This window comes from Octodon degus, unplaced genomic scaffold (assembly GCF_000260255.1).
Source record: "Octodon degus isolate 3935 unplaced genomic scaffold, OctDeg1.0 scaffold00032, whole genome shotgun sequence".
In the NCBI taxonomy this organism is placed as follows: Eukaryota; Metazoa; Chordata; class Mammalia; order Rodentia; family Octodontidae; genus Octodon; species Octodon degus.
In genome coordinates, this window is record NW_004524608.1 from 5,450,317 (window position 1) to 5,476,567 (window position 26,251).

Sequence of the window (26,251 nt, forward strand, 5' to 3'; positions counted from 1 at the left end):
TTTGTCATGATTTTTTCCAAATTTGTGGGTTGCTTTTTCACTTTGTTGGTAATTTCTTTTGACATGAAAAAAATTCTCAGTAAGAGCAGGTCCCAGCTCTTAATTCTTTCAAGTGTTTCCCATGCGATTTGATTTTTTGTTCATGAACTCTTTGCCTACTCTATGTCTTCAAGAGTTCTTCCTACTTTCTCTTCCAGGAGATTTAGTGTCCCTGTTTTAATGTTTAGATCTTCAATCCATTTTGACTTTAGCTTAATGCATGGTGATAGACCTGGGTCAAGTTTTAGTTTTCGGCATATAGAGAGTCACTTTTTCCAGCACCATTTGTTAAAAAGGCTATGTTTCTTCCAGTGATTATCTTTCACCCCTTTGTCAAAGATAAGGTGGCTGGGTGTTCCTAGGGGCTTCAGAGTCTTCTAATCTATTCCATTGATCCTCAGGTCTATTTTGTTGCCAGTACCATGCTGATTTTATCACAGTAGCCTTATAGTATAATTTCAAATCAGGAATTGTAGTGCCTCCTGCCTTGTCTTTATTGCCCAGGATTGCCTTTGCTATTCTAGGTCTTTTCTGGTTCCAAATAAATTCTAGGAATGATTTCTCTAGTTCTGTGAGGTATGTTGGTGGTAATCTGATAGGGATTGCATTAAATCTGCACAACAATTTTGGGAGTGTGGCCATCTTCACAATGTTGGTTCTTCCTATCCAGGAGCATGGAATATCTTTCCATTTTCTGAAATCCTCTACGATCTCTTTTTTAAGAGTACTGTAATTTTCCTTGAAAAGATCTTTGACTTCTTTAGTTAGACTAATTCCAAGGTATTTCATTTTCCTCGGTGTTATTGTAAAAGGTATTGTCTCTATAATTTCCCTCTCAGTGTGTTTGTTATCTGTGTCGAGGAATGCTATTGACTTTTGGGTATTGACTTTGTATCTTGCTATGCTACTGAATTTCCGTATTAATTCCAGTAGCTTCTTGGTGGAGTTTTTTTGGTCTTCCAAGTAAAGTATCATGTCATCTGCAAATAATGATGATTTAACTTCTCCTTTGCCTATTCTTATTCCTTTTATTTCTTTCTCATGTCTAATGGCTGTAGCTAATGACTCCAGCACTGTATTGAATAGGAGTGGTGATAGAGGACATCCTTGTCTTGCACCAGATCTAAGAGTAAAAGATTTCAGTTTTTCCCCATTTAGGACTATGTTAGCTATTGGGTTTTCATAAATGACTTTTACTAGATTGAAGTAGAGGCCATCTATTCCAATTTTCTTTAGGACTTTGAACATAAATGAGTGTTGGACTTTGTCAAAGCCTTTTCTACATCAATGGAGATAATCATGTGGTTTTTAGTTTTCCCTCTATTGATATAGCATATTACATTTATAGATTTTCAAATATTGAAACATCCTTGCATCCCTGGCATGTATCCTACCTGGTCATGGTGTATGATCTTCTTGATGATTTGCTGTATTCTATTTGCTAGGATTTTATAGAGGATTTTTGCATCTATGTTCATGAGGGAGATTCGCCTGTAGTTCTCTTTCTTAGTTGAGTCTTTCCCTGGTTTTGGTATCAGTATAATACTTGTCTCCACGAATGATTTTGGGAGGATTGCTTCCTTTTCAATTTCATTGAAGAGTTTCAGGAGTATAGGGACTACATATTCTGTAAATTTCTTGTAGAATTCAGCTGTGAATCCATCCGGACCTGGACTTTTCTTTGTTGGTAGGTTTTTTATTGCATCTCGTATTTCATTGGCTGTTATTGGGCTATTGAGAGTAGTTATATCTTGTCAATTCAGTTGTGGTAATTTATACCTTTCTAGGAATCTGTCCATTTCATGTGTTTCTTCTATTCTGTGAGAGTAAAGATTCTCGAAGTAGCTATTAATAATCTTCTGAATTTCCACTGGGTCTGTTGTAGTTATACCCTTTTCATTCTTTATTGCTTGTATTTGAATTTTTTGTGTCCTCTTTTTGATGAGGTTAGCTAGGGGCTTATCGATTTTACTTACTCTTTCAAAGAAGCAGCTTTTTGCTTTGTTAATTCTTTGAATTGTTTTCTTTTTTTCCATTGTTAATGAAAATTTAACTATAAAGTACCTCTCTATAATGCTGACTTTGTTATAAGTGAAAACATCATGCAGAGGCCTGAACTGTTTTCTTTGTCTCAATTGAATTAATTTCTGCTCTAATCTTTATGATTTCTTCCCGTCTTTGGGCTTTGGGTTTGGTTTGTTCTTCCTTTTCTAATTGTTGAAGGTGCAGCATTAGGGTATTTATTTGTTCCCGTTCTGTTTTCCTAATGTGTGAGTACACAGTTATGAATTTCCCTCTGAGAACTGCTTTCATTGTATCCCATAATTACAATAAGTTGTGCTTGAATTTTCATTGAATTGTAAATATTGTTGAATTTCTTATTTAATTTCATCTGTAACCCATTGGTTGCTAAGTAGGGTGTCATTTAATTTCCATGTATTTAGGGACTTTTTCTGGTTTCTTTTGTCATTTATTTCTAGTTTCATGGCACTGTGGTCAGGTAATGTGCATGGGATAATTTCTGTTTTCTTACATATACTTAAGCATGACCTATGGACCAGTATGTGGTCTAGTTTAGAAAATGACCCATGTGTAGCTGAGAAAAGTGTGTATTTGGTTGTGTTTGGGTGGAACACTCTGTACATGTCCACCAAGTCCATTTGTTTCAAACTCTGGTTCAGTTCTGTTATTTCTTTCCTAAGTTTTTGTCTGGTTGCCCTATCTTTTTGGGATAAGTGGGTGTTAAGGTCTCCTGTTAAGATTGTGGTATTGGATATTAGATTTTTCATGTCCATTAAGATTTGCTTTACATAGTTGGGTGCTCCCATGTTTGGTGCATACATATTTATGAGTGTTATGTCTTCCTCTTGAATTTTTCCCCTAACCAGTATATAGAGGCCTTCTTTATTTCACTTGATCATTGTTGGTTTGAAGTTGAGACTGTCTGAGAATAGGATTGCTACCCTTGCTTTTTTCTGAGTTGCTGCGGCATGTAATATTGCGTTCCATCCTTTTACTTTCAGCATGTGAATATCTTTATGAGTTAAATGTGTTTCTTGTAGACAGCATATGTTGGATTTTGTTTCCTAATCCACTGTGCCAGTCTATTTCTCTTAATTGGTGAATTGAGTCCATTTACATTGATGGTTACAATTGAGATGTATTGACTTATGATTGACATGTTATTTACCTGTTTTCGTTTACTCCTTCTTTTCCTGTGTTTAATTGCTTGACCTATTTAGTTGGTTGTTTCTGTTCTCATTCATGGAGTTCTGATCATTTTGGTCCCTCTCTACAACATCTTTCAGGAGCCTGTGTAGGGTTGGGTATGTCATCATGAAATTCTTTAGCTGTTCTTTGTCATGAAAGTATTTCACTTCTCCATCAAACTTGAAAGAGAGTTTTGCAGGGTATAGTAGTCTGGACTGGAATTTGTTTTCATAGAGGACTTGAAGTACTCTGCTCCATTCTCTTCCTGCTTCATTTAGCTTTTGCACATGAAGCTTTTGAGATGAGCTCTTTAGATTTACATTTATATTTACAAAGTGGATTACCTTATGCTGAACTATCAGATCCATGGTCACAAATAGTGATAGTTTATCAGTAGTTATATCCTAAGTAGTTTAGCTACTGTAGTTAAAATTATCTTGACCAAAGAGGAAGAAAAAATATTTCAGTGGACAGAAAGGAATGTGCAAGTGATCACAAAATGTTCAATGTATGTTTCTAAGCCAAGAATATTGTTTGTACACATCTCAAATTGAGCTGCATTTTACCTGTTTGAATAAATAAATAAGTAAAAATTGAGTTTTGCTGCTTGTTATGTCCCCTAATTGCATGGAAATAAAACCTTTTGTAGATGGTTTCTGTATTTTATTCCAATCCCTCTCATTCTACCTTTGTCTCTGGATTCCTCCTGCACTTTCCTGTACTTTTTCCTAATTGTGTGTGCGTCTTCCCCATACTTCATTCTTCCATTTCAATATCTCTTCCTCCGAGGACTTGTGAACAATCTACTCTGGATTCCATCTGCACAGGCATTTGTATCCTTGGGAAAACCTACTTCTGGGATGGGAATGAAGACAATTTCCAAAGGGTCATTCATATCCAGCTCTTTTCCTACTCAACAAGTACAAAGAAACAACACTAGTCTTGTCTATGCATCTGTAGGCCTGGTACCTACCACTCATGGTACCAAGGAATACATATGTCTGAATGGAATATACATCTTTTATATGAAGGAAGAAACACCAAGAAGCGGAATGGTCAGAGACGGTATCACTTAGCAGTTATAGATACAGGCTGTGGGGTCAAATCCTGGGTCTACCACATGTTAGCTACCTGATCTTACACATTATTCAATCTTTCAAGCCTCCTCTTTCCTCTTGTGTAAAATGAGGGAAATAAAAGCACCTATCTCAGTAGATGTTTGTATGGACTCAAAGGAATAATACATGAAAGTATAAATACTGTACTACAAACATTCAGTGAGTATCACTATTATTAATTTGATTCTCTGCAACACAAACACAAAATAAAAAAAATATGAAAGTTGTCATTTGTACATCTCAGAGGATATGAGAGCCTTGTGGAAGATGAAAAGCCAGGACTGGCTATGAAGTAAAAAGCTCTGGCTGGGGAGCCCAGTCACAAGGACTGAGGTAAGACTGTGGACTCAGCCAAAAGACATGATGCCAATTCAAGCTGGTCTTTTAATTTGGGCCAAAAGGACTTTGACCTTTTGGTGTATCTTCTGAGCAACCTGCAGCCATGTTTTTATCTATGAAGAAGACTTGGGTGGATGTACTTTGCAGTGTTGGGTTTGTTTTCAAGCAAACAACCAGCAGCTCTCTCCCTTTTCAAGCTGTAAAGTCATTACATTCCAGCATATGCTCTCCACACCCAAGCCCAGCTCCAATGTCTGATCAGAAAAAAGGCCCTATTGTAGAGTTGTATTATCAGATTCAGAGTCCCACAGACATAAATACAGGAAAGAAAACATTCTTGCTGTTACCATCATTCATACATTTTTATGGGCTTCTGAAATATCCTGATGATTAGACACTTGAAAGTAAATATTTTTACTGCACTAGAAAAACAAGCAATTTTTAAAAACCCATTGAGTCCATGAAATCCCTTTCCAGAGCTACCCTGACACTTTTTTTTTAACATGATTTAATGGCAATGGCCCATCAGCAATTACACAACACATACGCACACACAAAAACACTTACTCAAAATGCTTAAATCATGCCCTTAAAATTTCCAAATAAAAACCTTCTCAAATGCAATTTTTTATCATCTTAATATCAGAACACTGTTTTCCATTAGGAAGGAAAATAAAATATTCCTCTGAAACTGCCTAACTCATTCAAATAGCTAGATTTGCTCAAAATGTACCTCAGTCAGTCACTTCAAGGATTAGCATTTGTTATTCAATATTTTTTTAAAAGAGTTTCCCAAGTAATAAGTTTTGAAGAGATTTCAGAAAATTTAAAATTTTTTTTTGTGTGTGTGTGTGTGTGTGTGTGTGAGTGTATTTAGTACCAGGTCTACAGGGTCTCACTACACAAACCGAACTCATAGTGATCCTCCTGTTTTCAGCCTCCCAAGTGCTGAGATTATAGGCTCACACTACCACGCCCAGTCTCAGTCATTTCATTGCACCCTGGGCGCGGGGCCAACACAGTGCCAGGGTTTGAACCCTGGTCCTTGCGTCTGTGTGAGCAGGCGCTTTAACCCACTGAGCTATCTGGCCAGCCCTAGTTTTTTACATCTGTTCAGTATTGATTAGGTTCTCTCCAACTAGAATGTAAGGATGTGGATAAGATAAAGTAGGTAATTTTCACTAAGGAATCATGATTTATTTATACTCAGCTACAAATAAATGCATATACTCATATACATCTTCTCTCTCTCATTCTTTCCTCACTCTAAATTGACAGTATTTATTGTCCCTGTCAGTTCATAAATAAAGACTTACCTGGACCAATTTCCACTAATGTATTGTGGTACCAGGAAGCTCTAGCCAAAGTGGTTTGTTTTTTTGTTTGTTTTTGTTTTGTTTTGTTTTGTTTTTGTGGAACCGGGAATTGAGCTCAGGCCCTTGCACTTCCCAGGCAAGCGCTTTTTCTACTGAACCATCTCCCCAGCCCTTCTAGCCAAAGTGAGAGTTGTTCAGTCACTACATCTAAACTTGTGGTGTAAGAAAATTGAAAATCTAGATACTTAGGAACCTTGTACATCAATTCATAACTTCTCTCGCAGCTGGAAAAAAAAGTGACAAATGCATATCTATTCACTTGTATGAATGTATGGCCTATCTATATATGCCACACATTTAATGTGGCACTGGATCTATACATAGGCCATATATCCAATCCATATGCCACATACCAATTGGTCACAGATCCAATGTGGCATATCTATTCATGTATAAAAACCAATGAAATGACTGGAACATAATAAATGGTCAGGGCAGGGGAGATGGCTCAGTGCAATAAGCACTTCCCTAGCAAGCACAAGGACCTGAGTTCAATCCTCATTCTGCCACAAAAATAATGAAAATATTAATAAATGGTCAGTGAATATTAGGTGTTATTATTAAAATCATATTAATATTATGGTAGACCTTTGGTACAAGATAAAATTTTACTGAATTTAAATTTTATGTCTCTGGCAACTCAGTCATTATGATTTGCTGCTTTCTAATTTTATTTATTTATTTATTTATTTATTTATTTTATTTGGTGCAGGGTCTCACTATGCAGCTTGGACTCATAGTGATCCTCCTGTCTCAGCCTCCCCACCACTGGGATTGCAGGTGTGCACCACATGTCTGGTTTCAGTGGCCAGCATGGTTTGCCCATTCCGGGACTGGCACTGGCAAGGCACAGTACCAGAGATTGAACCTTGGTCCTTGAACTTGCCAGGCAGACACTTAGACTGCTGAGCTATCTCCCCATTTGCTGCCTTCTGATTACAAACCTTTCCTATGATGACCTTGATATTTACTAAGACTTGATATTTATTAAGGTTGAGAAAAAATTGCATCTTTGGGCTGGTCACTCCTTAGCTGGTCTTATAAATATAATTGTTTTTTGAGGATTTCAAAATCGTATATTGTATCTATGTGATTAATTTTGAAATTCGTTAATGATATATCCTTTATTTTAAGTATAGTGCCTAAAACATCACTCCTAATTTCACTTTAAAAATATTAATTTCATGCCCGGGGTTTGGCTCAGCCTCACAGTGTCTGCCTGGTAAGCACAAGGTCCTGAGTTCAATTCCTGGTACAAAAAAACATTTAATTTCACAAGAATTGTTCTTAAGTGGGAATAAAAGTATCAGCCAAATTTTTCATTAATACTGGGAAGAGAAGAAACTCATTGTTTAACATCAATCACGTGCCAGTTTTCAGTGGGTATGTGCTTTAATATACGGTCTCATTTAATCATCAAAACAACCACATGACCCAGATGTTTTAGTCCCCATTTTACAGCCGATGAATCCATAGTTCTGACCATTTAGATAGCACTCAATTTCATATAGCAGGAAAGCAAACTGGGTCTTCCTGCCTGCCCCAAATCTCAAAAATCTTTCTACTATAACAAATCACGCAATGGAGTTTTTAATGTCTCTACTCATTGCCTTAGCAGGAGGTCCCTTGTCTCTATAATCACCAAATATCCTCCCAAACAGGGCAAAATCAGTCAAAACAGCTGCAAACCAATAGACTGACTGAAAGACTGGGCCAATTGAACTGTTCTTCGTGCTTATTCAGGTCAACTGCTCACACGTGTAGACACAGTCATTGTTTTCTTTGCCCTCCCATGTTATTCCCATTTCACAGAAAAACAGGAACAGAGATCAAGTCTCACCCCTCGAGCCAAGGAAAGCTTAGGCCATGACTGTTCACCAGATTTTTCTCAGTAAGATTGCACCTACCATGAGGCCAGGGACTTGGTCATGTAATCGCTTACAAGGCTGCCAGTAACCTTTGGGTCTTCCTTGCGGTGCATTGATAATGTTTCATGTGTGGACCGCACCTTACTTTGAGGCCCTAGTACAAACCACGGGCTCTCCTCTCTGAAAAACACACATTCACCCACAAATCATGGCACCTGCCTTCAGTGACATCACAGACTACAACTACAGACTTCCTGGGCCCACGCATCCCTGATCTAACAAAAAAGGAACAGGGACTTGGCACTAATCATGTCTCAGGAAGTGTCTCTAAATTTTACAAGCTTCATTTACATATAAACAACCTTAAATCTAGAGAGGCTGGCCAAGCCCAAGATCATCAGCTTAGCTGAGGCAGGGTCTGCTCATGTGTGTCAGTGTCTGCATAAGTCAAGACACCCTGATTTTGCTGTCTGTAGAAAACTACAGGGCTAGGGGCCACCGGGGAGATGGTTCAGTAAAATAAGTGCTTGCCTGGCAAACACATGGGCCTGAGTTCAATCCCTGGTTCCGCCAAAAAAAGAAAGCTACTGGGCTGGGGAGATAGCTCAGTAGAATAAGCGCTTGCCTGGCAAGCATAAGGTACTAAATTCAATCCCCAGTACCCCAAAAAAAGAAAGAAAAAAAAAAAAAGAAAGAAGACAACCAAAGGCAATTGCTTGAGGAAATGGAGCGTACTTTTGGGAAGAGTTTTTAGTATAATGTAATTCACAGAGAACATTTTTTACATTGAAGAATAGCTCATAGATAATATTTCTAGTGAAAAGTTTATCAGATTATGATGAGTAAAATTTAAAATATCACAAAGATAAGTGGATAGGCAGGATGAGAGCAGTTAATTGTTAGAAAATGAGAATCAAATTTTGCCATCTGAGTTGAAGAGCGAAAGCACAAGGCAATGGGCCTTATTCTGTAACTGTAATGATCTTCAATTCATATAGTTACTGTATATTTGGATCAGACCATGAATATAAATACTATACTAATAATATAATGGTATTTAATTGTTTGTTTCCTCTACATGACTGATTTTATTCATTTACTTATGAGAGAGTTGCTATATACAAAATAATATAATGTAACATATGTAGAAGTCCTAAAATATCATAGCACACACCCCTTAAACTAATCTCTCGGCTGCAGATCTAGCCCATTTCCAATGCCTCAGGAACCCCAGCACGCCACTCTGCAACCCCTTCCCTTGACCTCTTCTACCCACAGCATGAACAAGCGCCCCGAGTAACTCATTTATTTTACAAAATTGTGAATGAGATAATGTGAATTGAGGTGATAGATTTTCCAGTGCCATTTTGATCAGGGCATTGCAAATGTGCTCTCAGTCTCTCCACTCTAGGTGTTAAGCACCCAGGCCCCTGAGAGGGCAACAAATTTTTCTATGTTAACCCATGGGGCCCAAGGAATCATTATACTGTGCAGCTGGGAAGCTGAGAGAGTGTGCACTGCTACAGACAGAATCCTCACTCAGGGATGGTAGGAACATAGTCAGGCCAGTAAATATTTATATTAGCCTGTTCTTCGCTCCTGTCAATGATCAGCAGGTATGGGAAGCCTGCATCTGTGGCCCTTTCTGTCTGTGGACATGACAGGCAGGAATGCTTGCAGAGTCCTCCAGAACTTTAATCAGGGGAAATCCACGTCGGTTTCTTTGAAATCTTCTGGAAAGTTCTCTCCCTTTACTGTCTAAGAGGTCCCTAACATTCTACAAGAAAGCACCACACTGGGCAAGAACGTCAAGGAGAGGGAATGATGCCATGATTGTATAAGGGTCCCCATTCACCTGGGAATGGGATTCAAGAGAAGTCATGCGTGTTCTTCGTGCATAAAATCAGGCCTTCTCAGCAGGCTGCTACCCAATCAGCAATATTCACCAGCCATTAGGAAATTCATGTTTAGTTTATCATAAATCTACGTTAACTCAGATTTCTCTACTTTTAAATGTTTAATCATTTATTCAGGGGCTGTAGTAAAGTATAACTTTGAACTATTTATAAATAAAGGATTTGATTAACATGTAAAATATGTAAGATGCATTCCATACCTTCGTTTTTAAACACTGGGGAGTACAACTTTTTAAACAACTTTAGAAACATTCACTTACATTTAACAGCTAATTTCCTAACTATAAGTCATTTTTATTTGTTCATTTTTTTTAAACAAGTGTGTAATGTTTTGTTAGCCTGGTGAAAGTTACCAGGTATACTTGAACATTTTTCAAGACATTAATTTTCTTTGAAAATATTTCATGATTTATGCTGGCTTTCCTGCCAGTTAGTCTAGATTAGGGAGATGTGATGTTACATTTGAGATTAGTACCAATCGACTAAGTTTAAAATATGATGGTTTATTTTCCATTTTAATAACTCCCTACACAGCATACGGTTCCTTTGTTGGAATAAAAATCTTGGTAAAGTACACATCAGCCTCTATAAATATCAGCTATAAGCCTGTGCATTCAGGAACATCTCCCAAGAGTGTATTTTAAACCTCACGTTGTTTAGAATAGGAAATTCTTCCAATGTTCATAGTTTCCACTGTGGGTGACACAGACTAGCCCATGTTACATCTTCCCTGGCTTCCGTTTTCTTGTGCCATTTAGGACCCCAGCTAATAGATTCCAGAGGATTGCTCCATCTGTGCCTTTTCTTTTTCTTAGCCCAGCCTGACTCTTATTGCCCAATGGGAATTTTGCGTACTTCTCAGGGCTGTCCAAATGGAAGCTAGATAACTCCAGAGTTGGCATCGGCAACAAGGCAATGAAAGAGTCCTCTATTCCTGGAGCTACTAGCTCCACTGTGCCTGCTTAGAATAACAGCTGTCAACCCTTTTCTGATTCTCATCAAAAAAAAACCCTTGCACTGTTGGCAGGATTTTCTGGGGAATTTAAGAGAATAATATGGAAAATAACAGCAGGAAGTCAATACACAGACAAATAGCATGAGATGATGGGTCATCATGCTGATTCGAAGACAAGAAGCACACAAGGGCCGGGGGTTCTATCCCTGGGCCTGCTTTGCTGGCCCTGCCCCCAAGGCATGCTAAGAGAGCAATTGAGACTGGGTGTGGTGGTGCACGTAATCCCAGTTTTTGGGAGGCTGTAAACTGGTGGATCACTATGAGTCCAGATCTAGTAGTAAGACCCTGAGCACCACATAGACCCTTCCCTAAAATCCCCCCCCCCCAAAAAAAAAAGACAGGAAGCAGCATCGGATATAATTACTCTCACCCTTCCCAAGGCAGTTTGGCCACTCCAGTAGATGGGCACATCTGCCTACTCCTTCCTTAAAAAGTTCTATTTCTCTAATCAAAATTGCAGGGTGAACCTTTACTGGGGGCCATTTTGGAGCCTCTGATATTCTCTCATCATTTTTCCTTCCTTGGTGAAAAGAAGGAGACAGAAAGTATTATTAAGGGACCATGGATGAGAATCATGTTGTAGGAAGAGTTGGTGTCTGAAGCCTTCGGTGCTGCTACCTTGTTTAATACGCTATAACTCAGCTCCTAACTTACCATGAAAGTCAGCTCTTTCAGCCTCCTGTCACTGTGACGAAATACACAATATAAGCATCTTCAAGGAGGGAAAGGTTGATTTTAGCTCATGATGTGATAAGAGTTCAGTCCATGGTCATTGGGATCCAAGGCAGAAGCATCATGGCAGAAGGGCGTGGCAAGGGAAAGCTACTCACTGCCTCATGGCAGCCAGAAAGCAGAGAAAAACCAGAGAAGTGTCAGGGGACCAGGGAGGTAGACTGCCAGGTCACAACTAGCCCTGTGATCTAGTGCTTTCACCAGGAAGTAGACTCCACTTCCAGTTTCTATCCCCTCCCGATAATGCCATCCAATTATCATGTCACTGGTGAAAAAGGCACTGATGAAGTTAGAGCTCTCATGATTCAATTGCTTGCCCAAAAGCCACTGGCCACAAACCTTCAACACACTGGGCCTTTGGGGGAACATATTGGGCCCAGTCATTCCATTCACATGTATTTTCTCTGTGCTATCATCTTCACAGTACACCCTTGCTTCAGGGATTGTCATGCTACAGGTGCCGGCTGGTTTGCTCATTGAGCAGAATGAGATTTTTAAAGTAAAACTCAAGTCTGAGGCAGAATACAGAATTCCATAATCTTTTAGTTTCTCAGTGTTTCACACCATAGGCCCATGAATAAAAATTTTATCATTGTGACATTTGTTGACATTAGATTATAGCTGGGCTAATGAGGGCCCACCCTTCAGAATGGGGTCAGTTCTCCATGAGAACTCTGCCTGGGGTACAGATTTACTGCTAGGAGACTGCTTTTGGGGTCCTATTGGGTTTAAGTCAGAAAAGAACATTCTCTCTTGAGTCAGATATAGTGGCATATGCCTATAATCCCGGCACTCACAAGAGGATTGTCGAATTTGACGCCAGACTGGGCTAGATAGTGAGCTCAAGATAGGCCTGAGATATATGGCAAGACCTTATGTCAAAACATAAAAAATTCCCTCTTACATTTTCTGATAGAGGGTTGAGGTCCAAATCATTGGACTCAGGCTTATAAAGCAACATACTCAAGAGCTCACAGTCAGTGGCAGGGAAAAATCTAGAAGCTTGTCATTTATCCCAATCTTAATGCATTTTTTTTGTCCCCATCATGCCGTGTTCAACTCTCAGCCTATAAGCACAAATCCTTCCCATCATCTTCTAGCCCTTGCTAATGAAGATAACTTTTAGATCAAGGATGAAAGAGACGGTAATGGATGGATATTTAGTTGCCCTGAACTCCCTGGTCTATAAAACAAAGCTAACACCTCTTAGGGTGGCTGAGAAAATGAAGATCCAGAAAAATGTCCTCAAAGTATAAAAGGGGATGCACATGACATCCCTGTCCCTTGCTGAGATGCCTGTGTGATTTGTTCAAAGCAGATCCCTTTCTACTAAACTGTAGTTAAACTGGAGGAGACTTAGCACCTCAGTTGCAATTAGAAAAAGAAAACTTTTTTATCTTCCCTTTCTTTATGGTTTTGAGTTGAGGAGAAAGACTTAAACATGGCAGTTCTATCCTATTCAAAATGACACTGTGCTATTTACAAAGTGACCGTGCTGTTGGCAGAGTTCCTCTGGCTCAGGGAATCTTCTTTGCTTCCATGACCCTGAGTTTGCCTGCCAAGCCTCCGTGACCGAGGAAGGCTTCCCTTCCTTCAAGGTCCTGCTCACTGGTCATCCTGGGAAACATCTTCCCAGACGTACCCTTTAAAGCCATAACTGAGTTCAAACCTTGGGCCTCACCTGACACTTACCATGTATGTTTGTTGTTACCCCCCACTGTGTCTGTGTAGTTGTCTACATATCTGTTTTACCCACTAAATAAGCAGCTCTAGGTCAGAAGTGACATTTTCCTCAAAGTCCAATACACAACGTTGAATGCAAACAAATACTACAATCTGTATTTGTATGTCAAGGCAGAACTGTGCCAAAGTTGCTGATCTGTTTAAGGGAGACAGAAATACAAGTGACTTCAAGATATTCTGTGAGTCCTAACTCATCAACCTTTTTCTTGGGGACCCATCATTTCCCTGCTGAGCCTTCAAGTCATGGATTTTGATTCCGTATCTTTTTCTCTAGAGATATAAAAAGATTCATCTCTTGTATTTCTGTGATCACTAGGGATAATTGGACTCTGATATTATATAATTTGGCCATTTATGCTTCACTAGTTGCATTAGGGGACAAATGACATCCATAAGGGAAGACTCAGTTTCTTTTCATTAGCCTAGTTACTCTGATACTCAAGTCCTTAGTATTCTTTGTAATTAGTGCATTATAAAATTAGATAATCATGGGGGCGGGGAGATGGCTCAGTAGAATAAGCACTTCCCTGGCAAGTGCAAGGGCCTGAGTTTAATCCCCAGTTCCACCCAAAAACAAAAACAAAAAAAAAAAGATAATCAAATTATGGGATTTGATTCCAGCCAAATCCTCAAGAGTCTAATAGTGAACAAACTGTATAATCAACACTTTCTCTAATGGAAGACCAAGTTTGTTGTTAATTAATCTCAGGAGAATAGGTTGAAGTAGATGAGCCAAATTCAAGCTAGTATTTTTAACTCTTTCTGAAATAAAAAGTGTCTAACCTTCAACTTGGGCCTGAAGTTTAGACTCTAAATGGTGGGTTGTTTTCAGTGTTGGTAGATAATTATGGACCAAAAGAAAAGAAGAAAGCAATACTTTAAAACCAAGACATTTTGATCAAGATGTGGGTATTCTGTTGGCATTTTTTTCTGATTTGTTTTTATAAATAGTTCATGTATATCCAATAGTACTGTTCGGGCTAAGAAGGAAAAGTACATTTTTTAGTTTCTTCATTATAAAAATATACCCTTTGTTTAATTTGTTCCCATAAAATTTCAAATAAACTTAACATAAAGTGGTAAACAGCAAAGCTCAGAATATATGGGCCCAAAAGCACAACAGACTAGCCTTGGAATGGCATCTGTTCACTTTTCATTTAATTTTTGATTCTTAGATCCACAGGGAGAGAGTCAGAAGGAGAGGTAACTTGAAGTTATCCTAGAAAGACTGAACTCTAAAACAACTAGGAGAATCTCATATTACTTCACCACTCTTTGCCACATATTCTAAAAAATCTGTATTCATATTTCACATCATTGGCTTTCAAATTCAAAGTGACTTGTTTCCTACTTTTTAAAAATATCATTTCTTTGTTTTCTTCAGAAAGTCATAAAATTAAAAATCTTTCCAGATGACTTCTGACTCCTAAGTAGAAAAGGATGAACATGATTTTTATTAAATACTTTCTCTACATAAAGCTACCTGGCTATTTTTTTTCTCCATAACCTAGTAAAGGGACAAAAGAAGAAAGAAAAGAAGCTCATTTGTTTTCTTGTCTCTGTCTTAATAGTGGCTTGATTTTATTACACAATACCACCACTGTCACTGCTGGAAGAGTAACACCCAATCCTAAAAATCTTTCCCTAGTCTCTTTCTAATCTCCTGTTTTAGGCTCCCATCATAAAGGCAATCAAAATTCTACAAAAGAACATTTCTGGTAAATATACTACATCAGGATTAAATTGCATTAGTGCCCAGATTTAACCAAGTGGACTCCAATGTTATCTTGGGCTATTAAGAAATCTAAAGAAAGAATGAGTCAGCAGAAAATGTCTGCATGGATGCCACATCCAGACCAAGATGTAGCAGTGGGAATAGCCAAATGAGATAGACTTTGAGTCTCAGAATTTGTGCAGTCTCGTCACATGAGAACTTTACTCTCACTGGGTTGTCTCCCTTCGGCTTGGGTGAAATACTCCTTATGATGACTTAAGCTCCATTCATGAAGTCTCCAAACAGTTTCCTGATATCATGGCTTGTCCAGACATGGAAGAGGGGGTCATCCATCCTGTCCTGATCAACTGGCGCTATGATGTAGGTATGAGTCTCTAAGCTTCTGTGCATCAGCCAGGGTCCTTGAGTCCTGGTCACTCTGGAGCTCCTAAGATCCAGTTTCTGCTGCAGTAGAGCCTTTAGATCCTGAACGATGGAGAATTCCCAAAAAGACCACTTTGTGGAAGCCTTTGGGTGGTCCAGCCAACCAGCCTTGTTGCTACAGCACCTTGGTGGCCTTGTTTTTCTTCTTGGTTCCAGAAAGCAAATGACAAACACTCACTGACCTTTTGCTGTATGCCTGACACTCTTCCAGGCTGTATCAAGTACAAAGGAGACACTGGCACATATCCTTACCAGCAAAAAAGATTATTAATTTATCTGGTAAGAAAAAGTATACAGGGCCAGCGAGATAGCTTAGCAGACTAAAGCACCCGCTTAGGCAAGCTTAGCAGGTGCAGGGACCGCAGTTGTAACCCCTACACCACATGCCATGCCAGCCCTGCCCTAGTTGAAAGCAGGGGAAGTTGAAAGCAGGAGGATCACCAGGAGTCCAAGCTGCATAGTGAGATCCTACAACAGCCAAATACATTTTTTCAAAAGTATACAAATAAAAATAATAAATAAAATCATACAAATCCACATAATTATTTCTTTTTCATTTTTTTTAATATTTTAGGAAAGGGTCTACAGGGTTTCAGGGTCTCACTACTAGATTGGACTCATAGTGATCCGACTGTTTACAGCCTCCCAAGTGCGGGGATTACAGGTGCCGGCCACCGCACCCAGTCTCAATTGCTGTCTCAGCGCGCCCTGGGGGCGGGGCAGGCACGGCAGGCCTGGGATTGAATCCCCAGCCCCTGCACCTGCTTGCAAACACTTTAATCCACCGAGCTATTTTTCCGGCCCAGTTGTTTCTATATGAATCACAAAGTATTTCTATATGGATTATCGATATCATGTATTGTTTCATGTAACACATTGCTACAAAATAGGATAGCAGCTAACACCTATAAATAACACAGATTAAATAGCTTTTTAAATGTAAATAATAAAAGAAAAGGTATCATAATAGACCATTTCTGTAGCACTAGGAACAAATATGCTTGAATCAAGGCCTGACTTCCAAAAACAAAATTAATATTTTTAAAGCCTTTATATGGTATCATTGGGAAAACCCTGAATTTGATTCCAGCTATAAAAGCGATGTGTAAATTTAATCTCCAGATGTGTAAAGTAGACATCCGCAGATACATTTGCGACGGTAGAAATATTTAGATACTTTAAACAAGAGTGACACACGCTGAGAATTTTGTGGTTTACAGCTCAGGTGGTTTCTTTAAGGCTTTGAATTTTCCTTCTGTACTAGAATATAACCTTAGGGAGCCTGTGATATTTCTTAATTTCCTTCACAGTTTAGTTGCATCTACATTTTAAAATATGCCACCCTGGCCAAGTTTCAAGTTCTTATACCTAAAAATCATACACTTCCTGAATGCACTTCTTTCCTAGAATTAAATAAATGAATGGTATTATCACTGACAGCGGAACCCGGGACTTGTACACATGCACTTGAAGGCGTTCATTCAAGAGATTGCTGTCAAAGCTTGTTTCTAAGCACGGCTTCACAGATGTCTCCTGGGGTGAGGGCAGAAAGGCATTAGAAGCATGATCTTTTGATTTTTCCCTCCAGGAAAAGAAAATAGCACATGCAGCTAGTTAGAATCCCTAGATTCCAAAAGAACCTTAGAAGGTAGACCTAAGTAATTGGTGCAAAAAAGTTTTGAAAGGTGGGGGAGGGGGTGGCGCTCATAACAAGTTAGCAGAGAGGGTGACTCATGTATCATGACGTAATTATTTCTCAAATGCATACAAATGATATGGGAGGGGGGCTCGAACTTCCTGCTTTCTCCCCCTATGGTGATAAATTACAAAGAAACAAAGGGGATGATTTCATGGAGGTAGGGTAAAGCACTGGTTCTCAGAGAATCACTAGGATATGGAGGAGCAAAAGGAATGAGGCATCCTAGACAACAGAAGGGATAGTAGCTCTGTCAGAGAAGAGCAGAGAGCTCAAAACGTAGCACACAAAAGATGACAAATGGGAATGATCTTCACTCTGACCACCAGTTACCTTAGCTGAGCAATGGTAGGGTGTGTTGCGCTGATTTAAGGTAAGGTGAAATTGCCGGGGAAGGGATAGCTACACGTCAAGAAGAGCTGTGAGGAAAGAAACAATAGTGTAAGGCTGAGACCCAAGGTTTGGTGCTAGTGAGGAAAGAACGCCCTCGTTTTCACTGAGTGAAACACTCATGATAAGGGAGCCCATATTTCACCATGAAAAGTATGGGAACATCAAGATGTTGCAATGACTACTGTACCACACACCCATCCTGTTCACCCCAAGGACAAGTACTGGTACCCTCCAAGCACTGCTTCATTGACCCACTGAGGTAGGACCAGAGATGCCTGTGGGAAAGTGGGAAAGGAAGAGTCCAGAGGACTAGCTCCCAAAAAAGAAGACTGTATGCAAACTCATTCAGGGGAGCAGGTGCCTCAAGTTGAAAAGAAGAGAATGCCAACCTAAAACACACAGGGGCACTTACCCGGAAAGCTTTCTCTCTTTGACTCTTTGCTGAGTTTGCACGTGCCCATTATAATATTTGTAACTTGAGTGAGACAAATTTCAGAGTAAAGTGTAAGGACATTTGAAAGATACAGAGTCTGTCTACTGTTAGCCGTGTCTTTTCAGTCAGAATTTCCTTTCAGATATCAAGAGAATCACATCAGTAGTCATTTAACTCCTAGTGTCACCTGTTATGCAGGGCATTCGCACACTTTCCAACTTTAAAGCCCTTCTGCTTCTGCGTCTCTGTGGAGATCTCTCACAAGCTCACGCATGAGAAGCTCAGTTACCATGAGCCATCCCAATAGCTTGGCTCAGGCCTCTCATTGTCAAGAAGTCACTTGCAGAGAACCCTCCCACTTTCACCAGGCTAGAGCCTACCCTTGTTCATGGACCTGTGTGCCAAAGACACTGCCGCATCCCCTGGGATGCAGCTTTTGGAGATATCTGAGGTGCTCCTGCATCCCTTCCTGTCCTCCAGAATTCTAAAACCATAGAAGCAGAGACAGAGCAGGGTATTGACCTTCTCCTCTGCTCTCTACTCTCTGGCATCTGGACACCAGAGTTTGGTCCACGTGTAGCACAAACTCTATAGAAACTGCTTTGTATCTTTTTGCAGGCAGCTTTGCTCGGAGCACAGACCTGCAGGATGGGGCTGGGCTCAGGGACCGATTCCTTAGTCTGCAAGAACAAGGGTCTCTCCACTCCATCCCATGGTCCTCTGCCTCCCTGCTCCACCACGCACACTCACACAGATCTTGGCCCCAGTGTTGGGCAGCACCAAAGGTGAGGGAAGTCCACCACTGACACCCCTTGTGTTCCCTTTTTTATTCAATTTCAGAAAAAATAAATCAGTTCAGCCAAGGTCATGACTTTTCTTTAATAAAACCATGTGAGCTGACTGGTTTATGGAATGCATATGATAGAAAGCCCACTCCTCTTCAGGCACTGTACTAAGAAGAATCAGAGACAGAGTCCTCCCCCTCAAAGAGCTCAGTCTTGTAAGAGAAGGCAGAGGTACAGAAACCCACTTTTGGTGCCATCCAAACCTTCACTGTCACAAGCAGATCATTAGACCTTTTGGGTGTTAGAAATTAAGTCGGCACTCTTTGAAAGGTCTTATTTTCAGCTCTTGAGTTCCTCGGCTTCCAATTTCAGTTACCCAGACCTTAGACAGTAGAGATATCATACATCCTGAAAGAGGGGGAAAACAGGCCCTTGAACAACTGTGACGTTTGCTATATATTTTTAAATATTTTATTTATTTATTTATTTCGTACAAGGTCTCACTGTGCAGCTTAGACTTGTAGTGATCCTCCTGTCTCAGCCTCCCCAGCACAGGCATCCGCCACCACACCCTGTTTGAGGGGCCTGCACTGTATGCCCAATTCTATATGCCAGCACTGTGTGCCCAGGGTTCCAGGGCCAGCAAAGCATACAGTACCAGGGATCAAACCCAGGTCCTTGGGCTTGCTAGGCAGGCGCATAGACTGCTGAGCTATCTGCCCAGCCCCTAAGTTTGCTATTTTAAGAGCAAAAGTAGAAACAATAAAAACAGATCTACAGATGAATGCTGGAAACAGACTAATAATACAACAAATACTGAACCAAAAAGAAAAGAAAACTTGGATTTAGCCAAAAAAAGTGAATGAATAACCTTTGTAAAGGGCACTGTTATCAATGAAAAAAAAAAAAATGATGTAAGGACGTGTTTGCAAGAACACGGGAGGCAAAACTGGGACTTCATCCAGGCACAGCCAGCCTGGGTTCCAGCCTTATTATGTCCAATTTTGGTTTCCCGTTTGAAGAGTTGTGTTTCAGGCTGATATTTAAAAGATGGAAAATGGGCATTGGCACCTAGCCTAGAAAAGACGAGGCTAGAGGATAACTTAATACCTGTGGTCCTAGGAGACATAAGTGGGTTTCTATTCCAGCAACAGGAAGTCTAGCTTGATAACAGAACAAATTGAGCATGCAATTGATTAAACACTGGGACCTTGATCGCAGGAGGTCACTTTCTGAAGTACAGCACTGTCACTGTGTTGCTTTCAGAGAACGGCTCATGTCCAGCTTGTACTGAAATGTTTGTCCGCATCTCCTCCTTCCCTTTGGGACTGCCCTTCTTAATTCTGAAACCCCCAAGACACTTAGTTCAATCGCTTCCCTGTGGTAAAATTCAAATAGTGTTAAGTGAAAAAAAGGCAGTGGGGAGGGACATACTGGGATGAAACTATACAGCTACCACTACGAGGGTAGTAAAGGAATCTAGCATCCCAAGGCCATGTGACAGGACGGAGGCAGAAGAGGTAATGAATAGTTCACAAAAGGATGTCAGCACAGACACAGGAGCTGTGGTGCAGGGCAGGGAGTCACACTGGATGATGAGGAAGAGTGGCCAAGGCTGCCACAGCTGCCACCCATTCCTCCACGCCCAACCTGCCACCACACAGTCCTAGCGGAAGATACAGGTTGGGATTGCAGATGCAGTAGGGAAGGCAGGAGGCAAAAAGCAGGGAAATGAGACATGTCTGCAATGTTTTGTTATTGTTGTTGGTTTTTGGTACCAGGGATCAAACTCGGGACCTCACGCTTACCAGGCAGGCCCTTAAGCTGCCGAGCTATCTCCCCAGCCAAGTGCCTGTAATTTCTATGAAGGGAAAAACAAAAAGGAAGAGGTACTTCAAGAGAAGATTTCTCAGAAGTGCTTAAAAGCATAGGCCAGTTTGAGGCAACATAGTCTAAATGATCTCAAGTGACCGTGTTCAATGCTGGTGAGGAGACTGACTATCAGGAAACAGAGAAAAGAGCATCCGCTCTCACATCTGTAGTTACCCCCTTTAATTTCATTCCTAGCTGCATCTTTGAGAACAGCTGCCTGGGCAACATTTTTGCCTGATTTGAAGAGTGTTGACTCCGAATTTCTTTATAAGAAAATTTAGCTCCAAAGGCTTTCCCAAAAACTCTCTTTTCGCTACTTAAACTATTGCCTCCCAAATATATAGACTGATGTGAGTTTCCATAGAAACTGCATACCTGTGTGCCCCTGCACTGGTGTCCGTGTGTGCATGTGCATTCGTGGGCATGCATGACATGTACACACGTGTGTGTCTTCAGTCCATTAGAGCAGTGCACACAGCACTTCCCTCATACCTCCCTTATCCCTAGAGAATTACTCCAAAGTAAAGCTGTTCTTAAACAACTGTTACAGGTCATAAAGTCTGGAACAGATCATGCGGTCCAGTCTCCTACCTCCATGAAGTACTTATGTTTAAAATCATATTTTATTAATAAAGGACCACCCTGTGGTGGGATCTGTTCCTTCTATCACACTGACCTCTGACAAACCTTCCCAGCCCAGAATCTCCTTGATGAAAAATGAATCAATAACATGTACAGAAACAAAGCATGCTATGAGTAATCCCAAGTGGCCCAGCTTTTTATTTTTCTGATCAGGGTCATGAAGCCTCCTCCTGTGTGTGACACTGACTGTCTTAAGGAAGGATGACTGGTCCGGTTGTTCACAGTCCTCTGAATGACCATTAGTTCCAATCCCAGAGATGCCAGGTCTGTAACTACATGCACCACACCATGGAAGTATCTGTGTAGAATACAGATACTTTCAACTGCTCTTCCTCTGGCTTTGCCCCTTTGGCTCCAGGCACTGGCTTTTAAAAGCCCACCTGGAAGTTATTTCCAGCTTGGGTTTGAGCTCCTGACTCACCAGTACTCTCCCTGTCTCACATTATCCTAGTTCCCCGCTGGTGTCTGACCCAGGTTCAAGTCTTGCCTTGTTCTTCACTATTCCCCTGTCAGGACCTTACTATGTGGCACAAGCTCCAGTTCTCATGAATTTTCCTGTCACGCATTCAAGGCAGGCAGCTGCTCCCCCAAAGGCATGCGTTAATAACAAGGTGTGTACAGGAGAGTTCCCATCTTCCTGGTCTTTACAAGTGGGAAGTAGCTTGGATATCTCAACCCAGGAAGAGAAGGTTACTACATCCTTACTCTCCTCCATGAAGGGAAAGATGTATGTGTGTATGGCAGGCAGAGCTGGGGAGGAAGGAAACAAGAGAGAGGCTGAGGCTGATTAGTGGCCTAGAAGAACTCAGAACATTTTCTCCAGGCTATTCTATTTTACTAGTATTCTAAAACTATACTAGGGGCCGGGGAGGTGGCTCAGTAGAATAAGTGCTTCCCTGGCAAGCACAAGGGCCTGAATTCAATCCCCGGTTCTGCCAAAAAAATAAAATAAAATAAAATAAAATAAAATAAAATAAAATAAAATAAAATAAAATAAAATAAAATAAAATAAATAAAACTCTACTTGCCACATCAGAATTGGAATGACAGCAGGAATTGGGAAGGGTGAATCAGGAGGTAACGTTTATTTCCAATACTTCAAACTATTATAGGTAGCTAAGTTAGGTAGAAATATTATAGGCAGTCAGACAGGCCCAGGCCCCCAAAGGAGTGAGCACAGATACATTAAAACTGTGAGTGGAGGCATTTTCAGTTAAAGGTCATATACCTCAAGACAAAAGATGGAAGGATACACCCACATACTTCCCCTAGGGATGAACAGCAGTGACTGATATTCTAAATAAGTATGGATCACTTTGGGTGGTCAACCACCCAAAACATTTCCTTTCTGGAAATGTTCGCTCAAATACAATTACTACGGTGACTTGCTTCTCCATTTTATCAATATTATCTAAGTAACTCTACTTGTAATCTCACTGGTTGACCATAGTTTTGTCCCATTTCATACCTACCTTGTGACCACCTGTTAGATTAATGCTACCCATGTGACAGTACTTTTGGTTATAGTTTCATTTTGCCTAGTAGTTTTGCGCTATAAAACTCCCTGGAGAGCCCCCAATATGTTTTCTGCTCTTAACCTCCATTGTTCCTAGAATTCATTATTTCCCTTATATTATTTAAGTCACTTGGAGGTCCCATTTCATATCAGAAGGAGTGCTATAGTTTTGTTTGGTTTTTTGCGGAACTGGGGATTGAACTCAGGACCTTATGCTTACCAGGCAGGCACTTATGCCATTGAGCTAGCTCCCCAACCCCAAGTGCTACAGTTTTTATTACCAACTACAGACTGGGTGGCTTAAACCACACAGACATATTATCTACAGGTCCACGAAGTCCAGCACAGGTCTTTCTGGGCTAGAATGGAGGTGTTGGCAGGGCTGCATTCCTTCCTGGAGGCTCCAGGGTAGAATTCATTTCCTGGCCTTTCCCAACAGGACGAGCTGCCACATTCCTGGGCGTTTGGCCCCTCCTCCCTCTCCAGCACCAGCAATGCTGCATTCCTCTGACCCTTCTTCCTTAGTCCCCCCATCCCTTTCTGAGCAACAGGCAGAAAGAGTTTGCAGACTTGTGAGACCCATCTGAGGAAAAGGAGCGCACCTTGGTAATCCAGGGTAATCCCCCATTTCAATGCCTTCAATTTAATCACATTTACGACTCCTCAGGGTTTACTCCATGTAAAGTTACATATTGTCAGGTTCTGGAAATTAGAACATGGACATCTTTGGGAGAAACATTCTGCCTACAATGGCAAATCACTGAATTTTATCAGCATTTGAAGGGATGAAATTAAGGAAACAAAAATCTGGTATAAAAGGGAGCAGCAAAATGCCTCAATACATGTTTGTATCACAGTTCTAGAACAGCAAACTCATCACCAGTGAGTATTTAAATCCTCTTGTCTGAGTCTAAACACATCTCTGTGAGCATCTTAGGCATTCTAGCCATATACGTTTAGAGATAATGTATGTAATAAGTGGGAAATTTCAATGTTTAGGTACATCGTGATATATGAAGATAATTAAATTTGAAGTTCTCTGAATCATATTTACAAACCATGACTTGTAATATTGATGACGATACAATATTTATATAACAAGTGATAACAGTGGTTAACCCAACTTAATTAAACTTCTTTAACTTGAGCACAACAGGCTGCTGTTTTTGAGCTTCATGATACTGGACAACTTGTTGGAGGGCTCTGTGCACTGTACGCTTCCCTGTGTGTGACATGAAACTATTGAACTCAGATATCTCTTTTATTCTGTGTGCAGGGCTTTCTCAGTGTATGAGGTTCATTGCTTCGGAACAAAAAGAATAACCTAAGCTTACACTGGGGAGCTCTGAACTGCGCTATTCCTTTGACAGAGCCCCAGTCCTATATTCAGCTCAGTACCCCAGCACCCACCATCAGAGTGCTCCTGGCTGTCAGAGATGCTGGGATATATTCAGAACTGTAGACAAGCTGGGTGTCATCTGCAGATAGGATCAACACCGCCTCCTCCCAAGGGGCTGGAATCTGGGTGTTCTCTAATGACTCCTGCTCCCCCTCTCTCACCCAGCCTGGATGATGAGATCACCATGTGGGTGTTGTGGGCACAGCTGATCCCGCTGTCCCAACATGTTCCCAGGTGGGCTGCTTCCTCATTTCTTAACTGGGTACAAGTACCCTACACCCTGCCTGGTCTGGCCCATCTATTTCTTCTTCATCCTTTGCATTTGGTTTACATTTTTATGCATTGCATCTTTGTCTGGATAAAAGGGATATGGGGGGGGGGCTCTCAAATCTGATTTTTTAGTAGGAGCTGTTTGCTTTGGAAGCCACCTACCCCAAAGCTAATTGAGAACAGAGCTCAGGAGGAGAGCCTGAGAACTGCACCCGCCTGAACTTTTCAAGATCTATTGATCTTGTCAGAAATGTGTTGTGTATGCAGGTCATAATCTCTTCCAAAAGTCGGAGCGCAGGCATCAGGATCTTTTCTTCTGACTACTTCCCTACCTTGGAATGCTTCCTTATTTCATATTGCCAAGCGTATCAAGTCTTCATCCCAAAAGCTACAGGGGATTCTGGCCCCTGCGGCCCAGCAGTACAAATCTGTGCGTTTCAGACCCAAAAGTGATGGGCTTCTATTAGAGAGATTACAGTACAAAATAACAATCAGCTCTCTGATGATCTCCTGTGGAGGGAGGGGGGGAGGAGTAGATTTAGCTGAGGACAAGCCCAGACTTTCGTCACAGGGACAGACCACAGCGCTAACACAAAGGGACAGCCCCAGCATCCGCACAGGCGCTCCGCCGCACAGCATGGCTTGCGCGCTGGCCAGGCCCACGCCCTGACCCAGCCCGGTCCGCCCGCACCGCGCCGGCCCAGTCCCGCTGCAGACATGCTCGGAACCGGGTCCCACGGAAGACGCAGTCTGGCCGCGCTCTCCCAGTGAGTCTGCACTTCCCTCTCCCATTCCTCTTCTCTTTCTTTTCCCCTTTTCCCCCCTCCCAACAAAAGTATTGTTTTAAAGAAACTGTGGGAGTCGAGGGGAGTAGACAGGAGGAGGAAAGGCAGGCTGGAGAACATGAATTTCGGATCCCCGAAACTCTCCGGTCTCAGCTGCCTGCTGATCCTGATTCGCTGGTGTTTCTTGTTTCCGTTTTTATGGTGCCTTCTTAGCAGGGATTTCTACCTAGGCATGGATTTCTCTCTTCCAAATGCTGATCCACAACGCTGAAAGTCTATTGTTGCTAAAAATCTGCTGTTAATTTAGACCTGAGCTCTCCGCCTTCTCCAGGGATCCGCTCGCAGGACATTTCACTGACCCACACGTTGCCCAATCCCTAAAGTAAACAGCCAAAGCCCTCGGTAAACTGACCGTATGACCCGGACTGCGCCGGACCCAGGGCATATGCTATTGATCAGGGAATTGTTCAGATAACAGGCCCCAAGACTTAAGATCCTGAAACCCTGGAATGTAAAAGCAATGGGGCCTCTAGAAGGCTCTGCAGGAATGCTGGTTCTACGGAAAGTGGAGCCGCAGCGTGTGACTCGACTTACCCCAAACCAGACGGCCACCTGTGAGGACGCTGAGACTCGGCCGTCTTCCCACTGATGTTTATGAGGTTTGAAAAAAAACGTATTGAGTCTTGGGAAAAGGTTCCGAGCAATCATAAGAACACCAAGTGGCCTTTCAGCAAGTCCTTTCCATTCTTAAAAGAGTTCTGGCTCAGGGTCAGAGAGACAGTGGTTGTTCCAGTTGTTCCAGAGTTTGTGCAACAGTTAATCAAATGAACACAAGAACCCAATGGGGTCCTAAACATGAGACCCATGTCCAGTACTTTAGCAGGTTTCTGGGATAAAAGTCCGTGTGATGGCTCACATCGGCGAGCTCACGTGGGCTTGAGAGGTT

General features: G+C 41.2%; 1 protein-coding gene across 6 annotated transcripts in view; it reads left to right on the forward strand.

Moving 5' to 3' along the window:
* The window catches only part of Cald1 (caldesmon 1), a 202,237-nt gene that overhangs the window by 99,726 nt on the left and 76,260 nt on the right, over positions 1-26,251 (forward strand). The window contains exon 1 of one of the 6 annotated variants that reach the window (XM_023713562.1): positions 25,089-25,287. The exons of the other annotated variants lie outside the window; for them this stretch is intronic. Within the exon in view, the coding sequence (XP_023569330.1) occupies positions 25,238-25,287 (50 nt within the window). The 5' untranslated portion in view covers positions 25,089-25,237. Of the gene's footprint in view, positions 1-25,088; positions 25,288-26,251 lie in introns of those variants that run through there. 6 annotated transcript variants of the gene reach the window in all.